The following is a 20,743-nucleotide window of genomic DNA, read 5'->3' as shown; positions in this document are numbered from 1 at the left end:
GTGGAGGGCTGGTGGTGGGACTCTGGATCTGCTCCCCAAGCGTGCCCAGCTACCACTTAGTTTTGCCCACACCAGATACCCTCCCTGGAGCCCCCTCCCCCCGCAAGATACCCCCAGACACCCTCCAAGGCTTCCGCAGTGGGACCCACAGGCCCCGCCCGGAGTTACATCATCACCTGGACACGCCCCCGTGGAGTTCCACCTGGCCAGGCGAAAGGCGTGTACTCTAGGGAAGCGCCAGTTCCTGCTTTACAGATCGAGAAACTGAGGCATGGAGGCTGAGGACAGGTTTAGCCTATGACTGTCTTGTTTGGGTCTCCCAAAACTCACGTTGAATCAGCGCATCCGGCCTTTGGCCAGTCCATTTTCTGGATGCTGGCTCTCTGTTGGCCTTCACCTGTGAGAACCTCGTCCTTCAGGACAAACTCTTCACGCTGCGCAGAACTACAGTACGCTAGCTGTTCCTGCCACAGACTGGGAGGCCGCCGCAGGAGGATCACAAGTTTGAGGCCAACCTGAAATCCGAAAGCGGAACCACGCAGATCTAAGGATAGGAGTTCAGTTCCTGGGACCAGTATGACAGAAGGAGAAAATAAAATATTGCACGTTGTTCTCTGACTTCCAACATGTGGGTTCAGGGTTGTCGGTCTTGAGGGCACCTGCTGAGCCAGCTTCTCAGCCCAAGATTTGGAGGGAAAAATTAATGTCAAGGGAAAGTCCTTGGACGTTTTCTTCCCCTTATTCACTGTGTTGTTTCCTATTTATTAGTCCCCTTGTTTGCTGTCTCCCCAAACAGGGCCTCCAGGATCCTAATGTACTGAGCCAGCTCTCAGCTGTGAGGAGGGCCCGATGCTCAACACAGCAGTTGCTCACTGCACGTTTGCTGACCAGAGAATATGCAAATCATGTTTTTGTTTTCTTGTGTTTTGTTTCTGAGACAGGGTCTATCTGTTTCATACTGGCTGTCCCCAGACTCGCTCTGTAGACCAGGCTGGCCTTGAAATCTTAGAGATCCGCCTGCCTCTGCCTCCTGAGCCTGGCATCGAAGGCAGGAACGCGCCACCGTGCCCAGCAGAAACCATTTCTAGTTTAATTAACTTATTTATTTAAAGAGTGTATGTGAGGGATGAATGCTGGCGTGTCCGCACACTTCCCTTGGAGTTGGGGTTACAGGCGATTGCAGGATGTCTGCTGCCTGGATCTCAACTCAGCTCCTTAGGATTGTGCAGCAAGCACTCTTAACCATTGGGCCTCTCCAGCCCCAATTTTTTTTTTTTTTTTTTTTTTTAAGGCTGTCCAAATTCCATTATGTGGCCAGGGTCTTCAGTTCCAGATCCTCTTTGCCTCACGCCTGGAGCTGTTGGAATCACAAGCTGCAGCCACCATACTGGGCAACAAACCACTTTTTATAAGAAAGTGCCACACGCCTGAGGCCTCAGCACATGTGAGGCTGAGGCAGGAAGGCTTCCAGTCCAAGGTCCTCCTGGGCTACATGATCAAAGCAAAAATCAAAGGGTGCTGGGGAGAAGGGTCAGCCGTTAAGAGAACTTGTTGCTCTTACAGAGGAATTTGGGTTGGTTTCAAGCATCCATGAAGAAATTCACAACTCTGAAGGGATCTGACCTCCAAAGGCACCAGGCACACACGTAATATGTGTCAATAAAGGCAGGCAAAACATTCACACACAAAACAAACAAACAAACAAACAAACGAAAGGGAAGCTCAGAGGACTAAAAGAAAGAGAAGAAAGGGGCCCAGTGAGATGGCCCAGCAGGTGACTGAGTTTGCTGACAATCCTGAGGACCTGGGTTCAATCCCTAGATCCAGCTCCAGAAAGTTGTCCTCTAACCTTCACATGCAAGCCATTGCATGTGGGACACACACACACACAAAATAAATACTACTACTAATAATAATAATGAAAGGGAATACATTTGGAATTACTTTATTAAATAAAATTCCATAATCACATCTCTCACCACCTCCTTGTAGCAAAGGTTAAAAAATATATATAAAAGGCTGTTACATGCTGACCACTTGCTCTATTTGGCTTTAAATATTGAGGGGAAGAAAAAGCAGCAGGTTTGATGGGGGTTTTTGTGGTTGCTGTTGGGAGAGGGTGGAATTCCCCCCTCATGAGACTCTTGTGAGGGGGAAGTAGGAGAAGGGAAATGGAGATCCCAGGTTCCTCCATGGCTGGCCTTCCCTCCTTTGTGTCTCGTGGTAGGAAAGCACTGATGTCCCCGGATCTGTGATGGTCCCCGGAGGACGGCCGCTGTCAGGCCTCTGAGTTCAAGTCAAGGTTGAATGGGTGCCAGCGGCTTCCACCTCATCTCTTCTGTGACACAGAACATGGGAAAGGGGGAAGCCGCCAGTCAGCACCCCCACTCAACCTCCTAGAAGCCTCCCCTCTGTTTTGTTTTTATTATTTTAGTTTTGATTTTTCTCTTTTCAAAGTTTTTTTTTTTTTTTAGATTTATTTATTATATATAGTGTTCTATCTGCGGGTACACCTGCGTGCCAGCAGAGGGCACCAGATCTTGTTATAGATGGTTGTGAGCCACCATGTGGTTGCTGGGAATTGAACTCAGGACCTCTGGAAAAGCAGACAGTGCTCTTAACCTCTGAGACATCTCTCCAGCCCCTACAAAGTTTTTTCAAAGATTAAAAAATGTAAGTGTATGGGTGTTTAGCTTGCATGCAGGTATATGTACAATACATCTGTGTAGAGGCTACATGAGGGCGGCAGATCCCCTGGGACCAGAGTTAGCAGCCATGTGGATTCTGGGAACTGAACATGAGTCCTTTACAAGAGCAAGAGATACTCAACCACTGAACCATCTCTCCAACACTCTTCTCTTCCCTCCCTCCCTCCCTCCCTCCCTTCCTTCCATCTAACCGGGTCACATATAGGACAGGGTGGCCTTCAACTGCCTTGCCTAAGTTCCTCTGGGGTCCATGGGTCCTCTGGAATAGGAGTAAGTGCTCTGAACCACTGAGAAATCTTGTCTGGCTGTTTTTTAAGTCCTAGGGATTAAGCCTAGGGCCTTGAGATACTGGGGAACTGTTCTATCACTAACCCATATAAACCCTTCATTGATTGATTATGTTTGTCTGTTTCTTTGTCTGTCTGTCTGTTTGTTTGTTTGTGTTTGAAACAGGGTCTCACTGTGTAACCACCCTGGTTGGCCTGGACCACTCTATAGACCAGGCTGGCCTCCAACTCAGAGATCCGCCTTCCTCCCGAGTGCTGGGATTAAAGGTCTGTGCCACTATGCCTGCCTTAAATTAAAAAAAAAATAAATTAAAGGGGCTTGAGAGATTGCTGCTTCTCTGGTAAACACACTTCTTGCCTCCAAACCTGATGATCTGAGTTCAGTTCCCGGCCCCACATGGTGGAAGAAGAGAACTGACTCTATAGCTCTGACCTCTCCAGAAGCAACATGCCACACGCCCACATATTTACACTGTAACATATACACTCAGACATACACATACACACAGAGAAACAAAAAGGGGGCACGGAGGCAGGCAGGCAGGCAGGCAGGCAGGGGTGTAGGGTACATTAGGGATAGACACTAAAGTTGAGCGCCTCACCTCTTGACATTCCCCTGGGATCTGACGCAGTTTAGAGTACGCTTCGGCAATGACAGCAGCCCTACAGAAAAAAGGGAAGCCCTCAAGAGGGGACCTGGTCCTGTCACCCTGCCCCATGCCACCTCGCCCCAGCTCACTTGCTGTGGAGCCCTCCTCCAGGAGGCAAGCCTGGGATGTCCTCTGAGGCCAGGGTCCTGAAAACCGTGTTCAGGCATGGCGCTTCCTGAGCAGAGACATACAGCTCTGAGGAGGAGGTGAGAGGAGAGCCCACACTTGCCAACTGCCCCTCCCCCTGGCCATTTGACCTGCTCACCAGCCACTCTGTGGCTCAGGGCTGCATCCAAAGCCGTCTCCCTGCTGATGGCCTCCTCACAAGGCCTGGGGGCCCCCGGAAAGCAGACTACCATGCAGGTCATGTTATCCAGACTTCCCTGGATGAAGTGAAGAAGAGAGAACCTGGTGGGAGAGTCAAAGGCTCCATCCCAGAGTCCCACGCCTTTGAGAGAAGGGCTTGCCAACAACCCTGGCGTCGGCAGTCCCCCTCGCCAATCGCCTACTCAATCCTCTCAAGTCTATAAGACCCATCTTTTGGACCATGCCCTTTCCCAGTCCTGGCCACCATGCTCTATTAACGAAAACAGCCACAGGCCGGCGAGATGACTCAGTAGGCTGAGACGCTTGCTTGCCACCAAGCTTGGCAAGCTGACTTCAGTCCCTGGGACTCACGGTGGAAGGAGAGAACTGACTGCCGTAAGATGTTCTCTTAAGTACATAACGAGATTTGGTACAAACATGCACACGAAATACATTAAAATGATATACAATTTAAATAAAATAGACAGCCAAGGCCTTTTAAAGTCTTCCTATTTTAGGGCTCTCCGGGTTTCAGACACCTCTCAGGACCAGCCAGAGGCCGCGCATGCGCCCCATTCTAGAGACCACGCCCCTTCTCTTAAATCCCTCCCACTTACCTATCTGCTCCTATTCTCTCATGGTTCAAAGCACCCTTCTTGCTCTGCCCTCCAGGACTCCAAGCCACTCACATGCTCTAACCCCACCCGTCATCAACTAAGCCCCTCCTCCCCACATGCAGTGGCCCAAGACCTTGCATAGACAGGTGTCCAGCAGCTGCGCACAGAGCTGCTCCGGGGCCAGGCCCAGACGCAGACGCGACGCCACCAGCCCCGCCAGCTCCGCACCAGACAGCGCGTCCCACACTCCATCAGAGGCCAGGAGCACGAACTCGTCCTCGGCCTGGCGTACCAGCGCAGCTACCTCGGGCTCAGCCGACACGAGCTGCAGCTCGGGAGGCCTCCCCGGTGCCTGCTTGTAGGCAAAGTCGCCTAGGGCTCGCGACACGGCCAGGGAGCCCTCAACGCGCCGGCGACGGACGGTGCCACCGGCGTCGTGGATGCGCTCGCGTTCCCGAGGCCGGTGGGGACGGTGGTCCTCGGTGCAGAAGGCCACGGAGCCAGAGCGGCTCAGCAGCGCGCGCGAGTCCCCGCAGTGCGCCAGGTAGAGGAAACACGGGGACACCAGCAGCGCCACCGCCGTCGAGCCGCCCGGGTCGCCGCGGGGCCAGAGTGTGCGCAGCTGCGCGTCTGCGCGGAGGAAGGCACTGCGCAGGGCCTGGCGCACTCCGTCCGGCTCCCGGGGCGCAGGACCCAGCTCCCCAAGCACGTGACCTGGGAGGTAGCGCGCCCCGAAGCGCGCGGCGCGGGCTCCGCCGTGGCCATCCAGGACGGCGAAAAAAGCCCAGCCCGACGGCAGCCCGGGCAAGGCCAGCCAAGCGCAGTGGGCGTCCTCCATGCGCGGGCGCCAGCCCTGCAGCGCGCTCGCCCCGAAGCGCAGTCCCGGTGCGGCCGCTGCACCCCCGTGTGGCCTCTGCGAGCATCGGGGCGCAGCCAGGAGGCTCCCGGGAGCGCCGGGGACCCTGCGCTCCGTCTCCACCTCCTGCTCCTCAGCCTCCTGAGCTCTAGGGGCCCACCCGAGACGCTCCAGCAGGCGGGCAAAGGCGGCCATCCTCCTGACGCGGGATCAGAATGGTTCTCTCCCCGCCCCCGCCTCCCCTAATCTCTCTTGTGTGAGACTTTAAACCAAGTAAATCTCTTCCCTATCCCTTGACCTGGCCTGAAGCAGGGTCACTAAGAGGTGTATTCACGGGTTTCTTCTTTCCAGCACTTTCACAAAAACTGGCTTAGTCGGGGTCAGGCGCTGGGTGGAGACGGGGGAGAAGAGCAAGTTATTTGCATTCTTAATTACAGGCATAACACTATTTAAAAGTTTATTACAATCACTTAATGTGTGTGGAGGTCAGTGGGCAATTTGAGAGAGCCGGTTCTCGTCCTCCACAGTGTGGGTCCTGGGGCTCGAACTTACTTCATCAGGCTTGACAGCACTCGCCTATACGCACTGAGCCCCTGTCACAGGTCACACACACACTATTTTACATAACCAACTTATTACTTATTTATTTATTTTTGGTTTTTCGAGACAGGGTTCTGGAATTTACTCTGTAGACCAGGCTGGCCTCGAACTCAGAGATCCTGCTGCGTCGTCACCACCACCTGGCTATATTATTATAGGTTTCTGAGACAGGGTCTTACTATGTAGCGTTGGCCGGCTTGGAAATCGCTATGTAAACCAGGTTCTCAAACTCAGAGAAGGTGCTTTGTCTCTTCCTTCTGAATGCTTAGTTAAAAGGCTTGTCTGCCACAGCTCGCTTTTTTTTTTTTCCTTGTAGTTTATTTTTAGATTCATTTATTTTATGTGTATGGGTGTTTTGCCTACATGTATGGATGTGCACCGTATGTGTGCTTGGTATCCTTGGAAGTCAGAAAAGGGCGTCAGAATAGGGACTTGAACTGCAGAACTGTTGTGAGCTGCCATTTGGGTGCTGGGAATTGACCCAGCTTCTTTCTAAGAACACCAAGTGCTCTTCACCACTGAGTTAACTCTTGACCCCCATGCCTAGCTTTCATGGGGCCAGTTTAGAAAAAAGGAAACTGAATTACAGAAAAAGGAAGCTGTGTTGCAGAAACATGAGCTCTAGACCCCATGTCCTCAACAAAAGGGTCTCCTTCTGATCCTGGATTGTCTAAACACAAGCTCCAGCTTCAGTGGGCCGAGTACCAGCTCCCAAAACGCTTCCTTTCGTTTTGTTTAAGACAGATCCTCCTAGAGCCCAGGCTGAACTAATGTGGCTGAGGCTGGCCTTGAACACCAGATCTTCCTAGTCAAAGGTGGCCTCCAAGCCAGACATAGTGTTACTGGCCTTTAATCCAGCATTTGAGAAGAGTAGCCGGAGTTCAAAACCATCATAGGCTGCATAAACCCCATCTCAAACAAAACAAAATACCTGACTATGGAAATAACACCTTAAGAACCAAAGCTGCCCTTTCTCCCCATCATGGTCATTTTACCACTCCACCTTCCTCTCTCTTGTCCTTCCTGTTGTCTCCAGATCGTATCTGTTACATCATTTGATAGCCTCAACTGCACCCATGTCTGAGCTTTTCTCTGTTGCCTCAAAGGTGTTCAGTGCTTTGAGGTGGGAAAGACGCCCGGATGGGGTAAAAGGCCTTTGCCTGGTGGCCTGAGTTCAATTCCACTTGGTAGAAACAGTAAACCCCAGGACCTGGTGCTGGCCACAGTAGAGTGAGGGCAGAATGGGAGTTTCATCTAATTTGTTTATAGCACATGCCTCTGGGACCTAGAGCGTTGCCTGTCTCACCACAGGTGGTCAGTGAATGAATGTTGACAGAGTGAGTGAACCGAAACTTCCCAAGGAGCCTAATTTGAGGACTGTGAGAATAAGCTCCCTTATTCTTAGGTGTGGTGGAGGAAAGTGATCCGCATACATGCGCCATGCACACACAAACAAGTAAGTGTAAAAGTAAGTCTCAAGTTTGAGTACTTTTCCCGGTCCCCTTTTCCGTGCTATCTGCAAGTCTAGGCTCGGACTCCTCCCCAGAACTTCCTGTTCCATCCTTTTCTCGAGGCCATCCCTAGATCTGCTACAACACTCCCAGATCGGTGCACACCGGTCTGGGTACCCTCTCCGGCGCCTCCTTACGCTCGAGCCCCGCCCCGCTCTTCTAAAGGCCTCGCCTCCGAGGCCCAGACTCCTCCCTTTAGGCCTGAGGTTCCGCCCTCCATGCCTCAAGCCCCGCCTCACTGCTCCAGGCCCCGCCCCCGAGCCCCGCGCTGCAGTGCCTGCTTCTCCGCGGCCCCGCCCTCCCGCGCCGAGCGGAGCAAAGGGCGGTGGCGGCGGCGGCGGCGGCGGCGGCGGTGGCGGCGGCGGCGGCGGCGGCGGCTGCTGGAGCAGCCGGGGAGGATGGCGGCGGCGTCGTGGACGCGGCGGAGATGAGTGCCCGAGGCCCCAGGCCCAGGGCGGCGCGGCCGGAGTGGGCGGGGGTCCCGATGCAGGCCCGAGGGGGGCCATGGGGCAGGTCCTGCCGGTCTTCGCCCACTGCAGTGAGTATGGAGAGACTCCGGCCTGGTGTGGGGGGCAGAAACCCGAGTGGGGTCCTCCTTGGGTCTCCATCTTCCGCGCGCGGGCTCGAGGGAAGGAGACAAAGGAATCCCCCCTCCCCCCCGCGCTTTGGCGGCAACTGGGGCATCCTGACCCAGAGGAGCCGGTGCAGTGGGGTGGAGGTGGGGGTCATCGAGATCACCGGCTGGGGGGCGCGCGGGGCGCGAGACTGGGTCGCCCCGCCCAGTCTGTGAACGAGCAGGATGGGGAGCTGTTCCCGGCCCTGGTGCTGGCCGCAGCTCACGGGTTGAGTCAGGATGGAAGAGAAGGGCTCACTCCCCTCAACACCCATTTTTTATTCTCACCCTCATAACCTGCCCAAAAGGCACTGCTAATGTCACCCTGGGTGTCTGACCCCCTGTCCCCAGAAAACAGCCTCCTTTGGGTTGGTGCCAAGATTACTGAGTCTTTAGCGGGCTTTTCCACTCAGCAGCCATGGTGCTAAGGATCCCACTCCCCTTCAGGCCTCTGGTTGCCCAGGTGAGGAGATGAGGCAGGGCAGGGGCTTTGGTCTTGATTTTCCAAGGCCGTCGAGGATCCTGTATGCACATGCCCTTAAGCTAGCTCCAGGGTTCTGTCTTCCTGGTTCCAAGCCCCTCATCTGATCCCGCTCAACTCTGAGCCGCCGGCCCCGCAGTCCGTGTTTCCCAAGCCTGCATCCTACACAGGGTGGCTCTGACAGCTGGGGATGCCGACGCTAGCAGATCTCGGCACTCGCATGTCTTGGGTATCCAGATGCCCAAGTTCTGAGAATCTGTGATTTGGACATTTTTAGTTTCACCCCCTTCCTCCCAGCAGCCAAAGATCTTGTCTTTAACTGGAATCCCAGGGGGAGACCCTGAAGGCCTGTCCCCAGCTGCACCTCTGTTGTCCCCGACTATAGTCTGTCCCAACTGTCGTCACGTCACTCTCCTCCACTCGCTTCTTCACACCCCCTGTCTGTTGTTCCTCTTCTAATCACAGTGCCTATCCCAGGGGCTTTGCACAGACTTTCACCTCTGTCTGGAAGGCTTCTCCCTGGGCATCTGCGTGACCACTCACTCCCTTCAGGTCTGAGGTCTGACGCCATTGGAAAAGCCTTGAAGACGACCCTGTGTCAAGTGGCAGTCCATTTCCCTTACCTTGTTTGACTCCATGTTTGATGGACTCTTCCACAGGATGTAACTTGATGAAGTCAGGACTTTGGTCTAATTTGTTCATAATGTATCCCTCTGGGGCCTAGAACGGTGCCTGCCACATAATGTGCGCTCAGTGAATGAATGCTGAATGGATGGATGGACAGAAACTTCCCAAGGCTCCTACTTTGAAGGCTGAGAGATTAAGTTTGCTGTAGCCCAGGTTGGGCTGGGACTGCATGTGCTGTATATGTCATGATCTGAGGTTAGCCTTGAGCTGCTGATCCTCCTGCTTCTACTTCCCCCTTGCTGGGATAACGGGCGTGCGCCACCACATCCTGTTTATTTGGTGGTGGGACTGAACCTGGGGCTTTGTGAACTTGTAAGCAAGCACTAAATACTTGGCTTGGGATCAGAACCTCTAACATGCCTCTGCTTCCCTGTTCCTCCTGCTCCCCTCTTCCTCTTCTGTTTCTTTAATTAATTTCATTTATTTTTAATTTTATTTATTCTATGTACATGAGAACTCTTATTTGCATATACCCCTGCATGCCAGAACTGGGCATCAGATCCCATTATAGATGGTTGTGAACCACCATGTCATGGCTGGGAATTGAACTCAGGACCTCTGGTAGAGCAGCCAGTGCTCTTAGCTGCTGAGCCATCTCTCCAGCCCCCTAACTTTTTATTTTTATTTTATATGATATTTTGCCTTCATGGGTGTCTGTGCACATGCATGCAGTGCCCTCTGAGGCCAGAAGAGGGCATGTGGTCCCTTACAATGGTTCTCAGCCTCGCAATGCCGTGACCCTTTAATACAATTCCTCACGTTGTGATGACCCCCCCCACCATAAAACTACCTTTGCCGCTACTTCGTAACTGTAATCTTGCTACTGAATCATAATGTAAATATCTGATGGTCTTAGGAAACCCCTGTGAAAGGGTTGTTTGGCTTTCCCTCAGGGGTCCCAATGCCCAGGTTGAGAACCACTGCCTTAGAACTAGGGCTACAGGTGGTTGTGAGCCACCGTATGGGTGCTTGGAACCCAGCCTAGGTCCTCTGCAAGAGCAACAGGTGCTCTTAATGGAAGCCATCTCTCCAGCTCCTCACTTTTTCCCTTTTCCCCTCCCTCCTCCCCGCGTCCTCTTCTTCCTGCCCTCCCTCCTCCTCTCCCTCCCCCCTCCTCCTCTTCCTCCCCCCTCCTCCTCTTCTTCCCCTCCCTCCTCTCACTGAGCTTGTTTAGACTGGCTGACTCCAGATCCAACCTGCTGGCTGGTAAGTGAGCCATGCCCAAGCATCCTGGTCCTCTTTCTGCTTTTTACTTTGAAATAATCTTGCTAACTTGCCCAGGCAGGCCTTGAACATGTGGCCCTCCTGTTTCCGTCTCCAGTAGTAGGGAGTACAGGCCTGTGTCCTCAAGCCTGCAGCTCTAAGCTTATGGTCCCAGTGTTCCTACTGTTCTGAAGTCCGTGTACAGAATGGAAAATGGCCCACCTTTCAAATAGTCTAAGAATTCCATGATTGAAAACATTTTAATAAGGCCCGACGTGGTGGGCACGCCTTTAATCCGAGCGTTCAGGAGGCAGAGGCAGGCAGACCTCTGAGCTTGAGGCCAGCCTTGTCTACAGGGTGAGTTCCAGGACAGCCAAAGCTACACAGAGAAACCCTGTCTCAAAAACATATGTGTGTGTATGTATGTATAAATGTATATATGTATATATAAATGTGCTTTTTTGTGTGTATATATATATGTGTGTGTGTGTATATTGCTTTTTTGTTTGCGTGTGTGTGTGTGTGTGTGTGCGCGCACACACACACATGCCTGCTCAGATGCTGCGTGGACCTTAGGTCCTGTGTGCGGAGGTCACCTTTAGAGAGTTGACCTGGGCACGGTTATTGGCATGCCCCTGCACCTGCTGAGCCTGGGCATCTCATGTCTGTGATTTAGACAGTCCAAGTCTCTAGGTTCTATAATCTTCCTTCCATTGCAGAAGAAGCTCCATCCACAGCCTCTTCCACCCCTGACTCCACGGAAGGTAAGGGGAATGGGAGGCTGTGAAGGGATCTCACTGCTGGGCGCGTCAGCGGCTGAGAACCCTTCTCTCACCGCAGGAGGGAACGACGACTCGGATTTTCGGGAACTGCAGACAGCCCGGGAATTCTCAGAGGACGACGACGAGGAGACCACGTCGCAGGACTGGGGCACCCCCAGGGAGCTGACCTTTTCCTACATCGCCTTCGATGGCGCGGTGGGCTCTGGGGGCCGCAGGGACTCGGTTGCCCGTCGCCCCCGGCCCCAGGGACGCTCAGTCTCCGAACCGCGGGACCCGCCCCCACAGCCCGGCCTGGGTGACAGCTTAGAGAGCATCCCTAGCCTAAGCCAGTCCCCAGAGCCGGGGCGCCGCAGCGACCCCGGCACCGCGCCCCCGGCCGAGCGCCCGCTGGAGGACCTGAGGCAGCGGCTGGACCAGCTGGGCTGGGCCGCCCGGAGTGCGGGGTCCGGGGAGGACTCGGCCACCAGCAGCTCCACCCCGCTGGAGAACGACGAGCCTGATGGACTGGAGGCCAGCGAGGCTGGGGAAGGTGAGATCTCAGAGGTGCGTGCGCGGAGGGCGTGTGGCTAGCCAGGACACTTCCGAGAAGAAAGCTCACGGCCCTCTCTCTCTGTGACCCCAGAGGCCAACCCGGAACTCCGACTTGCGCAGTCTCTACATTCGCAACCTGAGGTCCTGAATCCGCACCCTAGCCCCAGCTCCGGGACCCCCCAGGCACATACTCCGTCCCCACCAAGATCCCAGGATTCCAACTCCGAGCCTGAGGAGCCTCTGCGGAAGGAGGAAGAAGAGCTCTGGCGGCCGCTGGAGCAGGAGCCAATCGCGGCACCGAGCCTCGACAGCACCGACCAGTCAGAATTCACGCTGGCACCGCTCCTCCTAGGTAAGCAGTTTGAGAGCCACGGGCTGGCTCCTCCTGGCTACAGAGGACCTTGCACAGCCAGACAACGGTCAAGAGATTTACGCTTAAAAATGGGACGGGACCAGCTTGACACAGGGCCCAAGGACAGTGCAGAAGGGAGACCCTAAAATTCCCTGATTTGGGGAGTTGTCCCCCAAAACACACCTTCACACTGGTAACTAGCTCCAGGGCCTCTTGTACCCTACCGCTCAAACACCTCCGATCCTTTCACCTCTCAGTGTGAGGGAAGGTAGACCTGAGTAGCCCACGGTGGCCTTGAACCCCACACACCTGCCTCGGCCTCGGTTGGAATCAGGCCGTCAGCCACTACACCCTGCTTCCGGTGGCTCCTTCTATACGGTTCCCTACCTGCCCACAAAATTAGGGATCCTGGGGGCGCTGGGATGAATCCTCTCTCTTTCGGAGTGCTCCATCTAGAAGCTGAGTACGCCCGTGGGGCTTCTTAAATTAGGTAGACTGAACATGGTGGCACATGGCTTTAACCTCAGTACTTGGGAGGCAGAGGCAGGTGGATCTTGGTGAGTTCGAGGCCAGCCTGATCTAGATAGCAATTTCCAGTCTCTCTCAGGATACATAGTGAGACCCTGCCTCGAATTTTTAAATGATTGTATGCAGGTATGTGTGTGTGTGTGCGTGTGTGTGTGTAAATACAACTATTTGCAAATCATGTCAAGTCCCCGGAGGTCAAAGACCAACTTTTCTTAATTTTTAGATTTACTTACTTTATTTTAGGCGTATAAATGTTTCGCCCACATGCGTGTCTGTGCACCACGTGCGTGCTCGGTGCCTTTGGAAGTGAGAAAAGGGAGTTGCATCCCCTGTAACTGGTGCTAGGGTGGCTGGGAGCTACCCTGTGGGTTCTGGGAACTGAACCCAGGTCCTCTGCAAGAGCACTGAGTGCTCCGGGCAAGCCGTCCTCCCCACCCCTCAAAGGACAACTTTTGGGAGTCCGCCCTTGCCTTTTACCTCCTTTGTGGGTTGGGGGAGGGAGTTGAGACAGTGTCTCACTGTGTAGCTGCCCTCAGAGTCACAGAGACCGGCGGCAGCCTCTCTTTGTGTTACTGCATTGCCTCCTCCAGGGTAGGTGGCTGTATTAAAAAATAAAAATCAAAACAAAGCAAAGAAACATAAAAAAAAAAAAAAAAAAAAAAAAGCAAGCAAACAAAGAAAGCAGGCCAGGCAGGATGAGGAAGGCACATTTAATCGCAGCACTTTGTAGCCAGGTGCATTTTTGCGAGCTCCAGCCCTTCACAGCAAGACCTTGTCTCAAAAACAAAACAAATACCCTTTTTCCTTGTCTGCATCCGTTGGTCCTGTGTAACTAGACTCAGCTTTCTTTTAAAAAGCCTGGGCCTCCAGGAACCGCAAACAGTTGGTTAAAGACGTCTCCCTGTCTATTTACAAACTTCCAATTTGGGAATTGTCCACACCTCTCTGGACAGCCATTGGTTGGGTGCAAAGGGGCCCTTCCCCTCTGCTCCTTCCCTCGGGTCCCTCTCTAGTGGGCAAAATCCCCTGGAGCCAGGCGTCCGCAGCCGCTCTCTCGGAGCCGAGATGGGGAGTAAAGGTGGGCTTGTTGGACGGCCTGGAACCGGGGTCCGGGAACAGTGAGCAAAAGGGTTCAGATTCGTCCTTTTTCCCCTGAGATCTGGGACACGGTTTCCGCCCGGGTATTTGGACTTGACAGAGACGCATGCTGGGGCTGGGGCGGCGTGTCAGGGGGCGTCTTGGGAGGACGTTGCGGGGACATTGGGTTCCCTCTTCAAGCCAGAATTTGGGGGCCCGGGAGCAGCGAGGCTCCCATCCCCCAGCCTCGTGTCCTGGCTACGGGGCTGTCACTCAGGGTTGGATGGGCCAGCACAGCTGCGGAAGGCCCCCTCCCCCTAGCGTGCCTAAACTTAGCCCCGCCTCAGGCGACCCGGCCCCTCCCCCACCGGCTGCTCTCCGTCTGGGGAGACAGACTGATGGGGCCCCCGCGTTAGGGAAGGAGGGCTCCTCTGTAGTGTTGTCTGGGAGATAAATATATAAGGTGTGTTTAGGAGTAAGGGGGCAGCAGAGGGCCTGGCCGGTTGGGTCGGTGGTTTTGACAGCCAGGGTGAGAGCTGGAAGGACATGGAATCTGGCGGCTGCGGCTGCTTAGGAGCACTGGAGAGCCCTGAACCCGGTTGAGGGCTGAAGGCCTGGTGGCATGCCGCTTGAGGTTCTCCTCTTTCCTGGGTCAAGGGGGGAGGGGAGGCTGTTTCCCACCAGCCCAGGAAGGCAGGAGATGAGGTGCAGAGCTCAGAAGATCAGACCCTCCAGGAACCACTTCAGGGAGCTAGTTCAACTTTGATTCCAGAGAACAAAGCCCTTGGGGAGTGGGCGGAGGCTCCAAGGATAGGTGTACATAATTGGTTAAACCTAGGCACTTCAAGGATGCTTGATTTGCATTAAACAGTGCGCTGCTATCATACTAGTGGGAACACAGTACCTAATTATCCTATAGGTGCAGGGAGGGGAGAGCTAGCAGGGAGCTGAGTCAAAGGCCATGTATCAAATGTGGTTAGGGACTTCTGTGTCTAGAGACACTCTCCAGATGAAGTCAGGCAGAGAGCAGGAGGCCCTGCTGGGAGCTCAGAATGGCTATCTGGACTTGGAGGATCACAACCTCAAACAATAGGGTCCTTCCAACAACCCCTGTCATCCCAGGAGGCAGAAACAGGAGGATGGCTCTAAGTTCCAGGCCAGCCAAGGCTACATGACAAGGTGCTGCCAGAGAAAATGAATTTACCACCACCAACAACAACGACAACAACAAAAAAAATGCTAGTTTTCCTTATGAGCAACCTGACAAAATTTACACTGTTGAAGAACAGTGTACAGGCTCACCTTAGTGATTTCCAACCCTGGAGTATATTTCAGAAATAGACACATGCAGAGGTGAGAATATTCGTGGAAAACAGCCGCTTGTCACGCTGATATGGCAAGGAGAGATACAAAATGAATGACCCTCATGTTCGGTTCAGACTGAATAAAATGAAGAAACTCATAGCCACAGTTGAGTGTTGGGTGGTCCTTTAACCCAGCCAAGCATGGTGCCACACAGCTTTAATTTCAGCGCTCCAGAGGCAGAGGCAAGTGAATCTCATGAGTTCAAGGCCAGCCAGGTCTACACAGCACGTTCCATAACAGCTAGAACTATATTGTGAGACCCTGTCTCTGATGGATAGATGGATAGATAGATAGACAGACAGACAGATAGATGATTGATAGATAGATAGATAGATAGGACCAGTCGTGGATATAAATAAATAAAATAAACAAACAAATAAATAAGACAGAAATACCGGTCAGGGGTGTGGCTTGGTTGGAAGAGCACTAAGCTGTAAGTTTGATCTTTAGCACCCAGGAGCTGGCAGCAGGAGGACTGCCTTGAATTTGAGGCCAGCCTGGCCTACAGAGTGAGACCCAGTCTAAAGAGGAAAGAATGAATTAGAATAATGAGTTCAAGACCAGCCAGGCCTGTGGAGGATGGAGTCAGCCTTAGCTCCACAGTGAGACCTTGTCTCTTCAAAACAAACCAAAAAAGGGAGTCAGCGCAGGCAGCCCCAGGCCCCAGCATTGCCTTTTTCTCCACAGTGGCAGACTTGCTGTACTGGAAGGACACCAGGACGTCAGGAGCCATCTTCACAGGCCTCATGGCCTCTCTCCTCTGCCTCCTGCACTTTAGCATCGTGTCTGTGGCTGCGCACCTGGCCCTGCTGGGTCTCTGTGCCACCATCTCTCTCAGGGTTTACCGCAAAGTGCTGCAGGCCGTGCACCGGGGCGATGGCGCCAACCCTTTCCAGTGAGAACTCCCGGCCCAACCCAGCTGACCACCCGACTCGATGCTTGACCCCAACTCATACGCTGCCCACACTCATCCTTTTTCATTCTGATCATGAACTTGGTCCCCCATGAATCCTTGATTCCTAATCATAAATTTGACCCTAACCCTTTCTACAAGAATCCTCAGTCCTAACTCTAGTCTGTAACTAAATGGTCCGTTCTCACCCTTGTTAAAGCCCCCTGGCCAAGTCTAAGCCTCACCCACATACTGAGTCACAGTACACTCCTTCATCCATCCCATCAGGGCCTACCTGGACATGGACCTGACCCTGACCCGGGAGCAGACAGAACGTTTGTCCCAGCAGATCGCCTCCCACGTGGTCTCCACAGTCACACAGCTGCGGCATTTCTTCCTGGTAGAAGACCTGGTGGATTCTCTCAAGGTACCCCCAAAGCTGCCCCGGGACTCCCAACTCTTTCTTCTGTGCCCATGGTGAGGTTGGGACACAGCCTGTAGGTCTTTCTGATGCTGAGCCTCACCCCACAGCTTGCCCTTCTCTTCTACATCTTGACCTTCGTGGGAGCCATCTTCAACGGCTTGACTCTTGTCATCCTGGGTAAGCTGGGAAGGCTGAGCTGGGGTGGGGGTGTGGCCTGGGGGGAAGTGGGTTGTTGAGGTCTGATGAGGGTCCCACAAGCAGCTCGGCTGTCCCTCTGCTAGGAGAGCCTGATCTCTCTCTCACTCTCTCTCTGTAGGAGTGGTTGCTCTGTTCACTGTCCCTCTTCTATACAGACAACATCAGGTGAGTACGGCAAGCTCTCCATTGTCCACAGAGAAGCCGAAAATGGGTAGTGTGACTGCCTCCCTTCTGTAGCCCGGGACCATGGGCATTACATCCCAGACAGACTCAAGAGCTCTGCTGCCCCCCAACACTCTGGAGAGTGAGGCGGGAGGATGGTATGAGTTCTAAACCACCTGCCTAGACGCTACCAGCGAGGGGCTTGGGGGCATGGCTCACGGCTCAAGAAAGGAGGTAAAAGATTTCACATGCAAAAGGGTCTAGACTGTGGAAGGTTCACTGCCCGTGCCACCAAAAAAGTAAAGTGGGTTAAAATTCCTATTAAACTATCACTCCAACTCAGAGCATGGCCCAAGCTGCTGACCCTGCCGCTGGAATCTCAGTTCTGAGATCTGTGGGTGTTGCGTTAACAGTCGGAGAAGTCAGGAGGCTGAGGCAGGAGGATCCCTGGACGTTCCAGGCCAGCTAGGGCTATGTAGCAAAGCCCTGTCTAAAACATTGAAGGGCAGGCTGAAGATGCCGCTCAGTTAATACAGCCCCTGCCTAGCGTGCATGAAAGTGCACATTCGATCCCTAGCAGCGAGTAGCACGTGTAGCTGTAATCCCAGCACTTGGGAGTTAGAAATAGTTCGAAGCCAGCCTGGGCTACATGAGACCCTGTCTCAAAACAACAAAGGCACAAATGCGGGTTATGGTTCTCACAGCTGAAACTGGAGCGGTGGGCTCCAGGTTGAGGATGTGATCGCCAGAGGCACTGCCCTACATCAGTTACCCAGAACCCCTTGGCAATTCCCTCTCTGCCTCTTTGGTCTCCCCAGGCCCAGATCGACCAGTATGTGGGGTTGGTGACCAATCAGTTGAGCCACATCAAAGCTAAGTAAGTTGATGAGAAGATGATGGAGTGGGGAGTAGGGTGTAGGGAGGGGGCGGAGCCTGGGATATTTGTTGTTGTTCCTCCCCTAACCCCACTTACATTCCCCATCCGCAAATCTCCTAGGGCACATTGGCTCCTTCTCAAAACAGGTCATTAGATGGAGGACAGGGGCTAGCTTCCGCACCTCCTCCATCTTTTGTCACACCTCATGGCCCTCACTTTGTTCCCTCAGGATCCGAGCTAAGATCCCGGGGACCGGAACCCTAGCCCAAGCAGCATCTGTGGTCTCCGGATCCAAAGCCAAAGCCGAATGAGAGGGGTGTCTCTGCCCGAGGGACGCCAGGCCACACCCCAGCAGCCCTTTTCCCCTTCATTTCCCGTGCATCCACTCCCTCTCTCACTCGGCCGAGCCGTTTCCCAGTGGGAAGTGCCTGAGTGACCCGGACTACATTTCCTAAGAGGCTCTGCTCTAAGAGTCCAGGAAAGGCCATGCGCCATGGCCGCGGAGCCTGCTGGGACTTGTAGTTGGATAGTCAGGACGCTGCTCTGCACTTCCGTGACCCGCCGCTGGAGGCGCCGTGAGGGGTTGGTGTCTCTGAGCCCACCAACCCCTATGCTGGGGCTTTGCATGGGGCCCAGGCGAGCCCTGAGCTTGGATTTCCACAGTAATAAAGACTCCTGTGGAAAATCCACGGCTTTCTGTGCTTTAAAGCCCCTCCACTTACACCTTCCTACACCGAAAAGAATTTTTAAAAACACAACACTAGTAGTAGCGCAATCCTTAAAATCCAGCACTCAGACAGGCAGGTGAATGGTCTACGCGGTGAGTTTCAAGACAGCCAGGGCTATGTCTCAAAACAATAACAAAAAGAAATGGTTGGAGGAATGCAATATGGCTCATCTGGGAAAGGACGTGATAATCTGAGTTGGATCACTTGAATCCCCCACAGTAGAAAGAGAACCGACCCCTCGTCTGTCAGTTCCGCATGTGTTCCATTGCATATCTGAATACACCCATAATAAACATAAGTGTCGCCTTAATAACTTCCCCCAAAAAGTAAGAAAATAAATTCTTGAGGCTGGCGAAAAGACCTACCTCTATGCTGATGGCCTGAGTGACACCTCTGGGAACCCTGCACACTCATACATGCATTTAAAAAGCCAGGCATGACAGAGGGAAGTGGATCTCTGTGTGTTCAAGGTCAACCTGGTCTATATAATCAGACCCTGTCTCAAAAAGGAAAGGAAAGCTGGGTGCAGTGGCACAGGCCTGTAATCCTAACACTTGAGAGGCAGAGGCAGGCAGATCTCTGTCAGTTCGAGGGCAGCCTGGTCTACAAATCCAGCCCAGGACAGCCAAGGCTACAAGGCCACACAAGGAAACCCTGTCTCCAAAAAAATAAAAAGAGGAAAAAGCTTTAAGATCAGTGAGAGAGCTCAGCAGGTCAAAGCATTGCTCCACAGGCTTGGCGGTAAAAGGCTGGATCTAGGCCTATGTAAGGGTAGAGGAATGCAGGCCTGGGGAATGGCTCTCCTTCCAGAGGTCCAGCACCCACAAGTGGTTCACAGCCATCACTGACTCCAGTCTCAGGGGATGCCACGTCCTCTTCTGGCCTCTGCAGGAACTGCATGTGCTTTGGTGCATAACATGCAGACAAAACACGTAAGATAAATAATGACAAGAAGAGAGGAAGGGAAAGAAAGGAAGAGAGAGAGGAAGGAAGGAAGGAACTATGTTGGCACATGTCTGTAATCCCAGCACTCAGCACTGAGGCAGGCGAATCTATGTGAGTTTAAGGCCAGCCTGGTCTACAAATCGAGTCCAGGACAGCCAAGGCAAAACAGAGAAACCTTGTCTCAAAAATACTAACTAAATAAAGGCAATAAAATTGGAAGACAAAATTGTCACTATGAAGCCAGGTGCAGTGGCAGGTGTCTTTAGTGCCAGCACTCAGAGAGACAGAGGCAGGTGGATTCAAGGCCAACCTGGTGTACCAAGTGAGTGCAGGACACCAAGGCTACACAGAGAAACTCTGTTTCCAGAAACAACAAAATACAAAAACAAAAGACAAAACAGAAATCCTGTCCCCATGATGTTGTCCTCTGACCTCCACATTGTGCTATGTTCTGTGTACACACATACACATAATAAGAATACAAAAAGTACATTTTCCAAGGGTGACCCAGCAGAAATGCTCAGTTTTAGAAACTTCTAACATTGTTACGATAATGATATTTTTTCCCAAATGTCAGTCATTCCCTTGTGAGATCCATGTAGTTCAGTGGAAGAGCATATATAAGGCCCTGGGGTTAATACCCAGACATGCCTGACACAGAAAAAAAAAAAAAAAAGCAATGGGAAGCCAGACAGGATAGTACACACTTGTAATCCCAGCACTGCGTCCCAGGCAAGCTACATAGTTCAAAGCAAAATTGAGCTGTAGCAAGACTCAAAAGACCAAAGGCTAAGTATGCAACTCAGTGGTGGAGCCCCTGCCTAGAAACCCCCAGTGAGGGGCTGGGGTGTGGCTCAGTGGTAAAGACTTAGCTTGCAAAGGGCCCTGAATTCCATCCTCAGCACAATAAATAAGTAGAAGAATAAAAAAGGAAAAAAAATCTTTTATAAAGAAATATTACTTTATAAAGTAACTTTTATAAAGAAATGTTGCTTGCCACCTTGGAAACAAGCCAGCACTGCTCGTCAGAAATAGATTACAGCAAAGACAACACAAAAATGTTAAGATTCGTTAGTTCATCCCTTGCCTCTTGCTGGACATATCATTGTAGGCAGTAGATGTGGAAGTGCCAAGTAGGAGTTATAGACAGAGTCTGCACAGTGGGAATGCTGCGCAGTGCAGCAGCGAGCTGATGAAATGGAGAGGGCCTGGGTGATGGCTGAGGCGGTGAAGGAACTTGCAGCCAAGCCTGATGACCTGGGTTCAATCCCTGGGAATCCACAAGATGGACAGCGAGAACAAACTCCCCAAAGTTGTCCTCTGAATCCAGGAGGCAGAAGGAGGCAGACCTCTGCGAGTCAGA

The 20,743-nt window shown here is 52.9% G+C and overlaps 2 protein-coding genes across 3 annotated transcripts; one reads left to right on the top strand and one right to left on the bottom strand.

Annotated features, from left to right (window-relative positions):
• Positions 1-1,939: 1,939 nt before the first annotated feature.
• Positions 1,940-5,619, bottom strand: Ppm1n (protein phosphatase, Mg2+/Mn2+ dependent 1N (putative)). Of its 2 annotated transcripts, none has more exons than XM_055615577.1 (5): positions 4,702-5,619; positions 3,911-4,028; positions 3,735-3,840; positions 3,598-3,658; positions 1,940-2,338 (listed from the first exon to the last, which is right to left on the bottom strand). In XM_055615577.1, exons 1-5 carry the CDS (start codon positions 5,617-5,619, stop codon positions 2,330-2,332), a joined length of 1,212 nt encoding a protein of 403 aa, XP_055471552.1. In that variant the 3' UTR covers positions 1,940-2,329. The 2 variants fall into 2 exon arrangements, with proteins under 2 accessions (XP_055471552.1, XP_055471553.1); XM_055615578.1 differs by having other exon boundaries at positions 1,940-2,335.
• Positions 5,620-7,917: 2,298 nt separating this feature from the next.
• On the top strand, positions 7,918-18,774 carry Rtn2 (reticulon 2). The gene is made up of 10 exons (XM_055615680.1): positions 7,918-8,073; positions 11,239-11,283; positions 11,360-11,830; positions 11,924-12,184; positions 15,842-16,049; positions 16,335-16,473; positions 16,578-16,647; positions 16,787-16,833; positions 17,649-17,707; positions 17,937-18,774. The coding sequence occupies exons 1-10, from the start codon at positions 8,040-8,042 to the stop codon at positions 18,016-18,018; spliced, it is 1,416 nt and encodes a 471-aa protein (XP_055471655.1). The 5' UTR covers positions 7,918-8,039; the 3' UTR covers positions 18,019-18,774.
• Positions 18,775-20,743: the final 1,969 nt, after the last annotated feature.

This window comes from Psammomys obesus, unplaced genomic scaffold, assembly GCF_907164565.1.
Source record: "Psammomys obesus unplaced genomic scaffold, mPsaObe1.curated_primary_1811, whole genome shotgun sequence".
Taxonomy (NCBI): domain Eukaryota; kingdom Metazoa; phylum Chordata; class Mammalia; order Rodentia; family Muridae; genus Psammomys; species Psammomys obesus.
The sequence above is the reverse complement of the archived record's forward strand: the minus strand, read 5'-3'. Positions and strand labels throughout refer to the sequence as shown.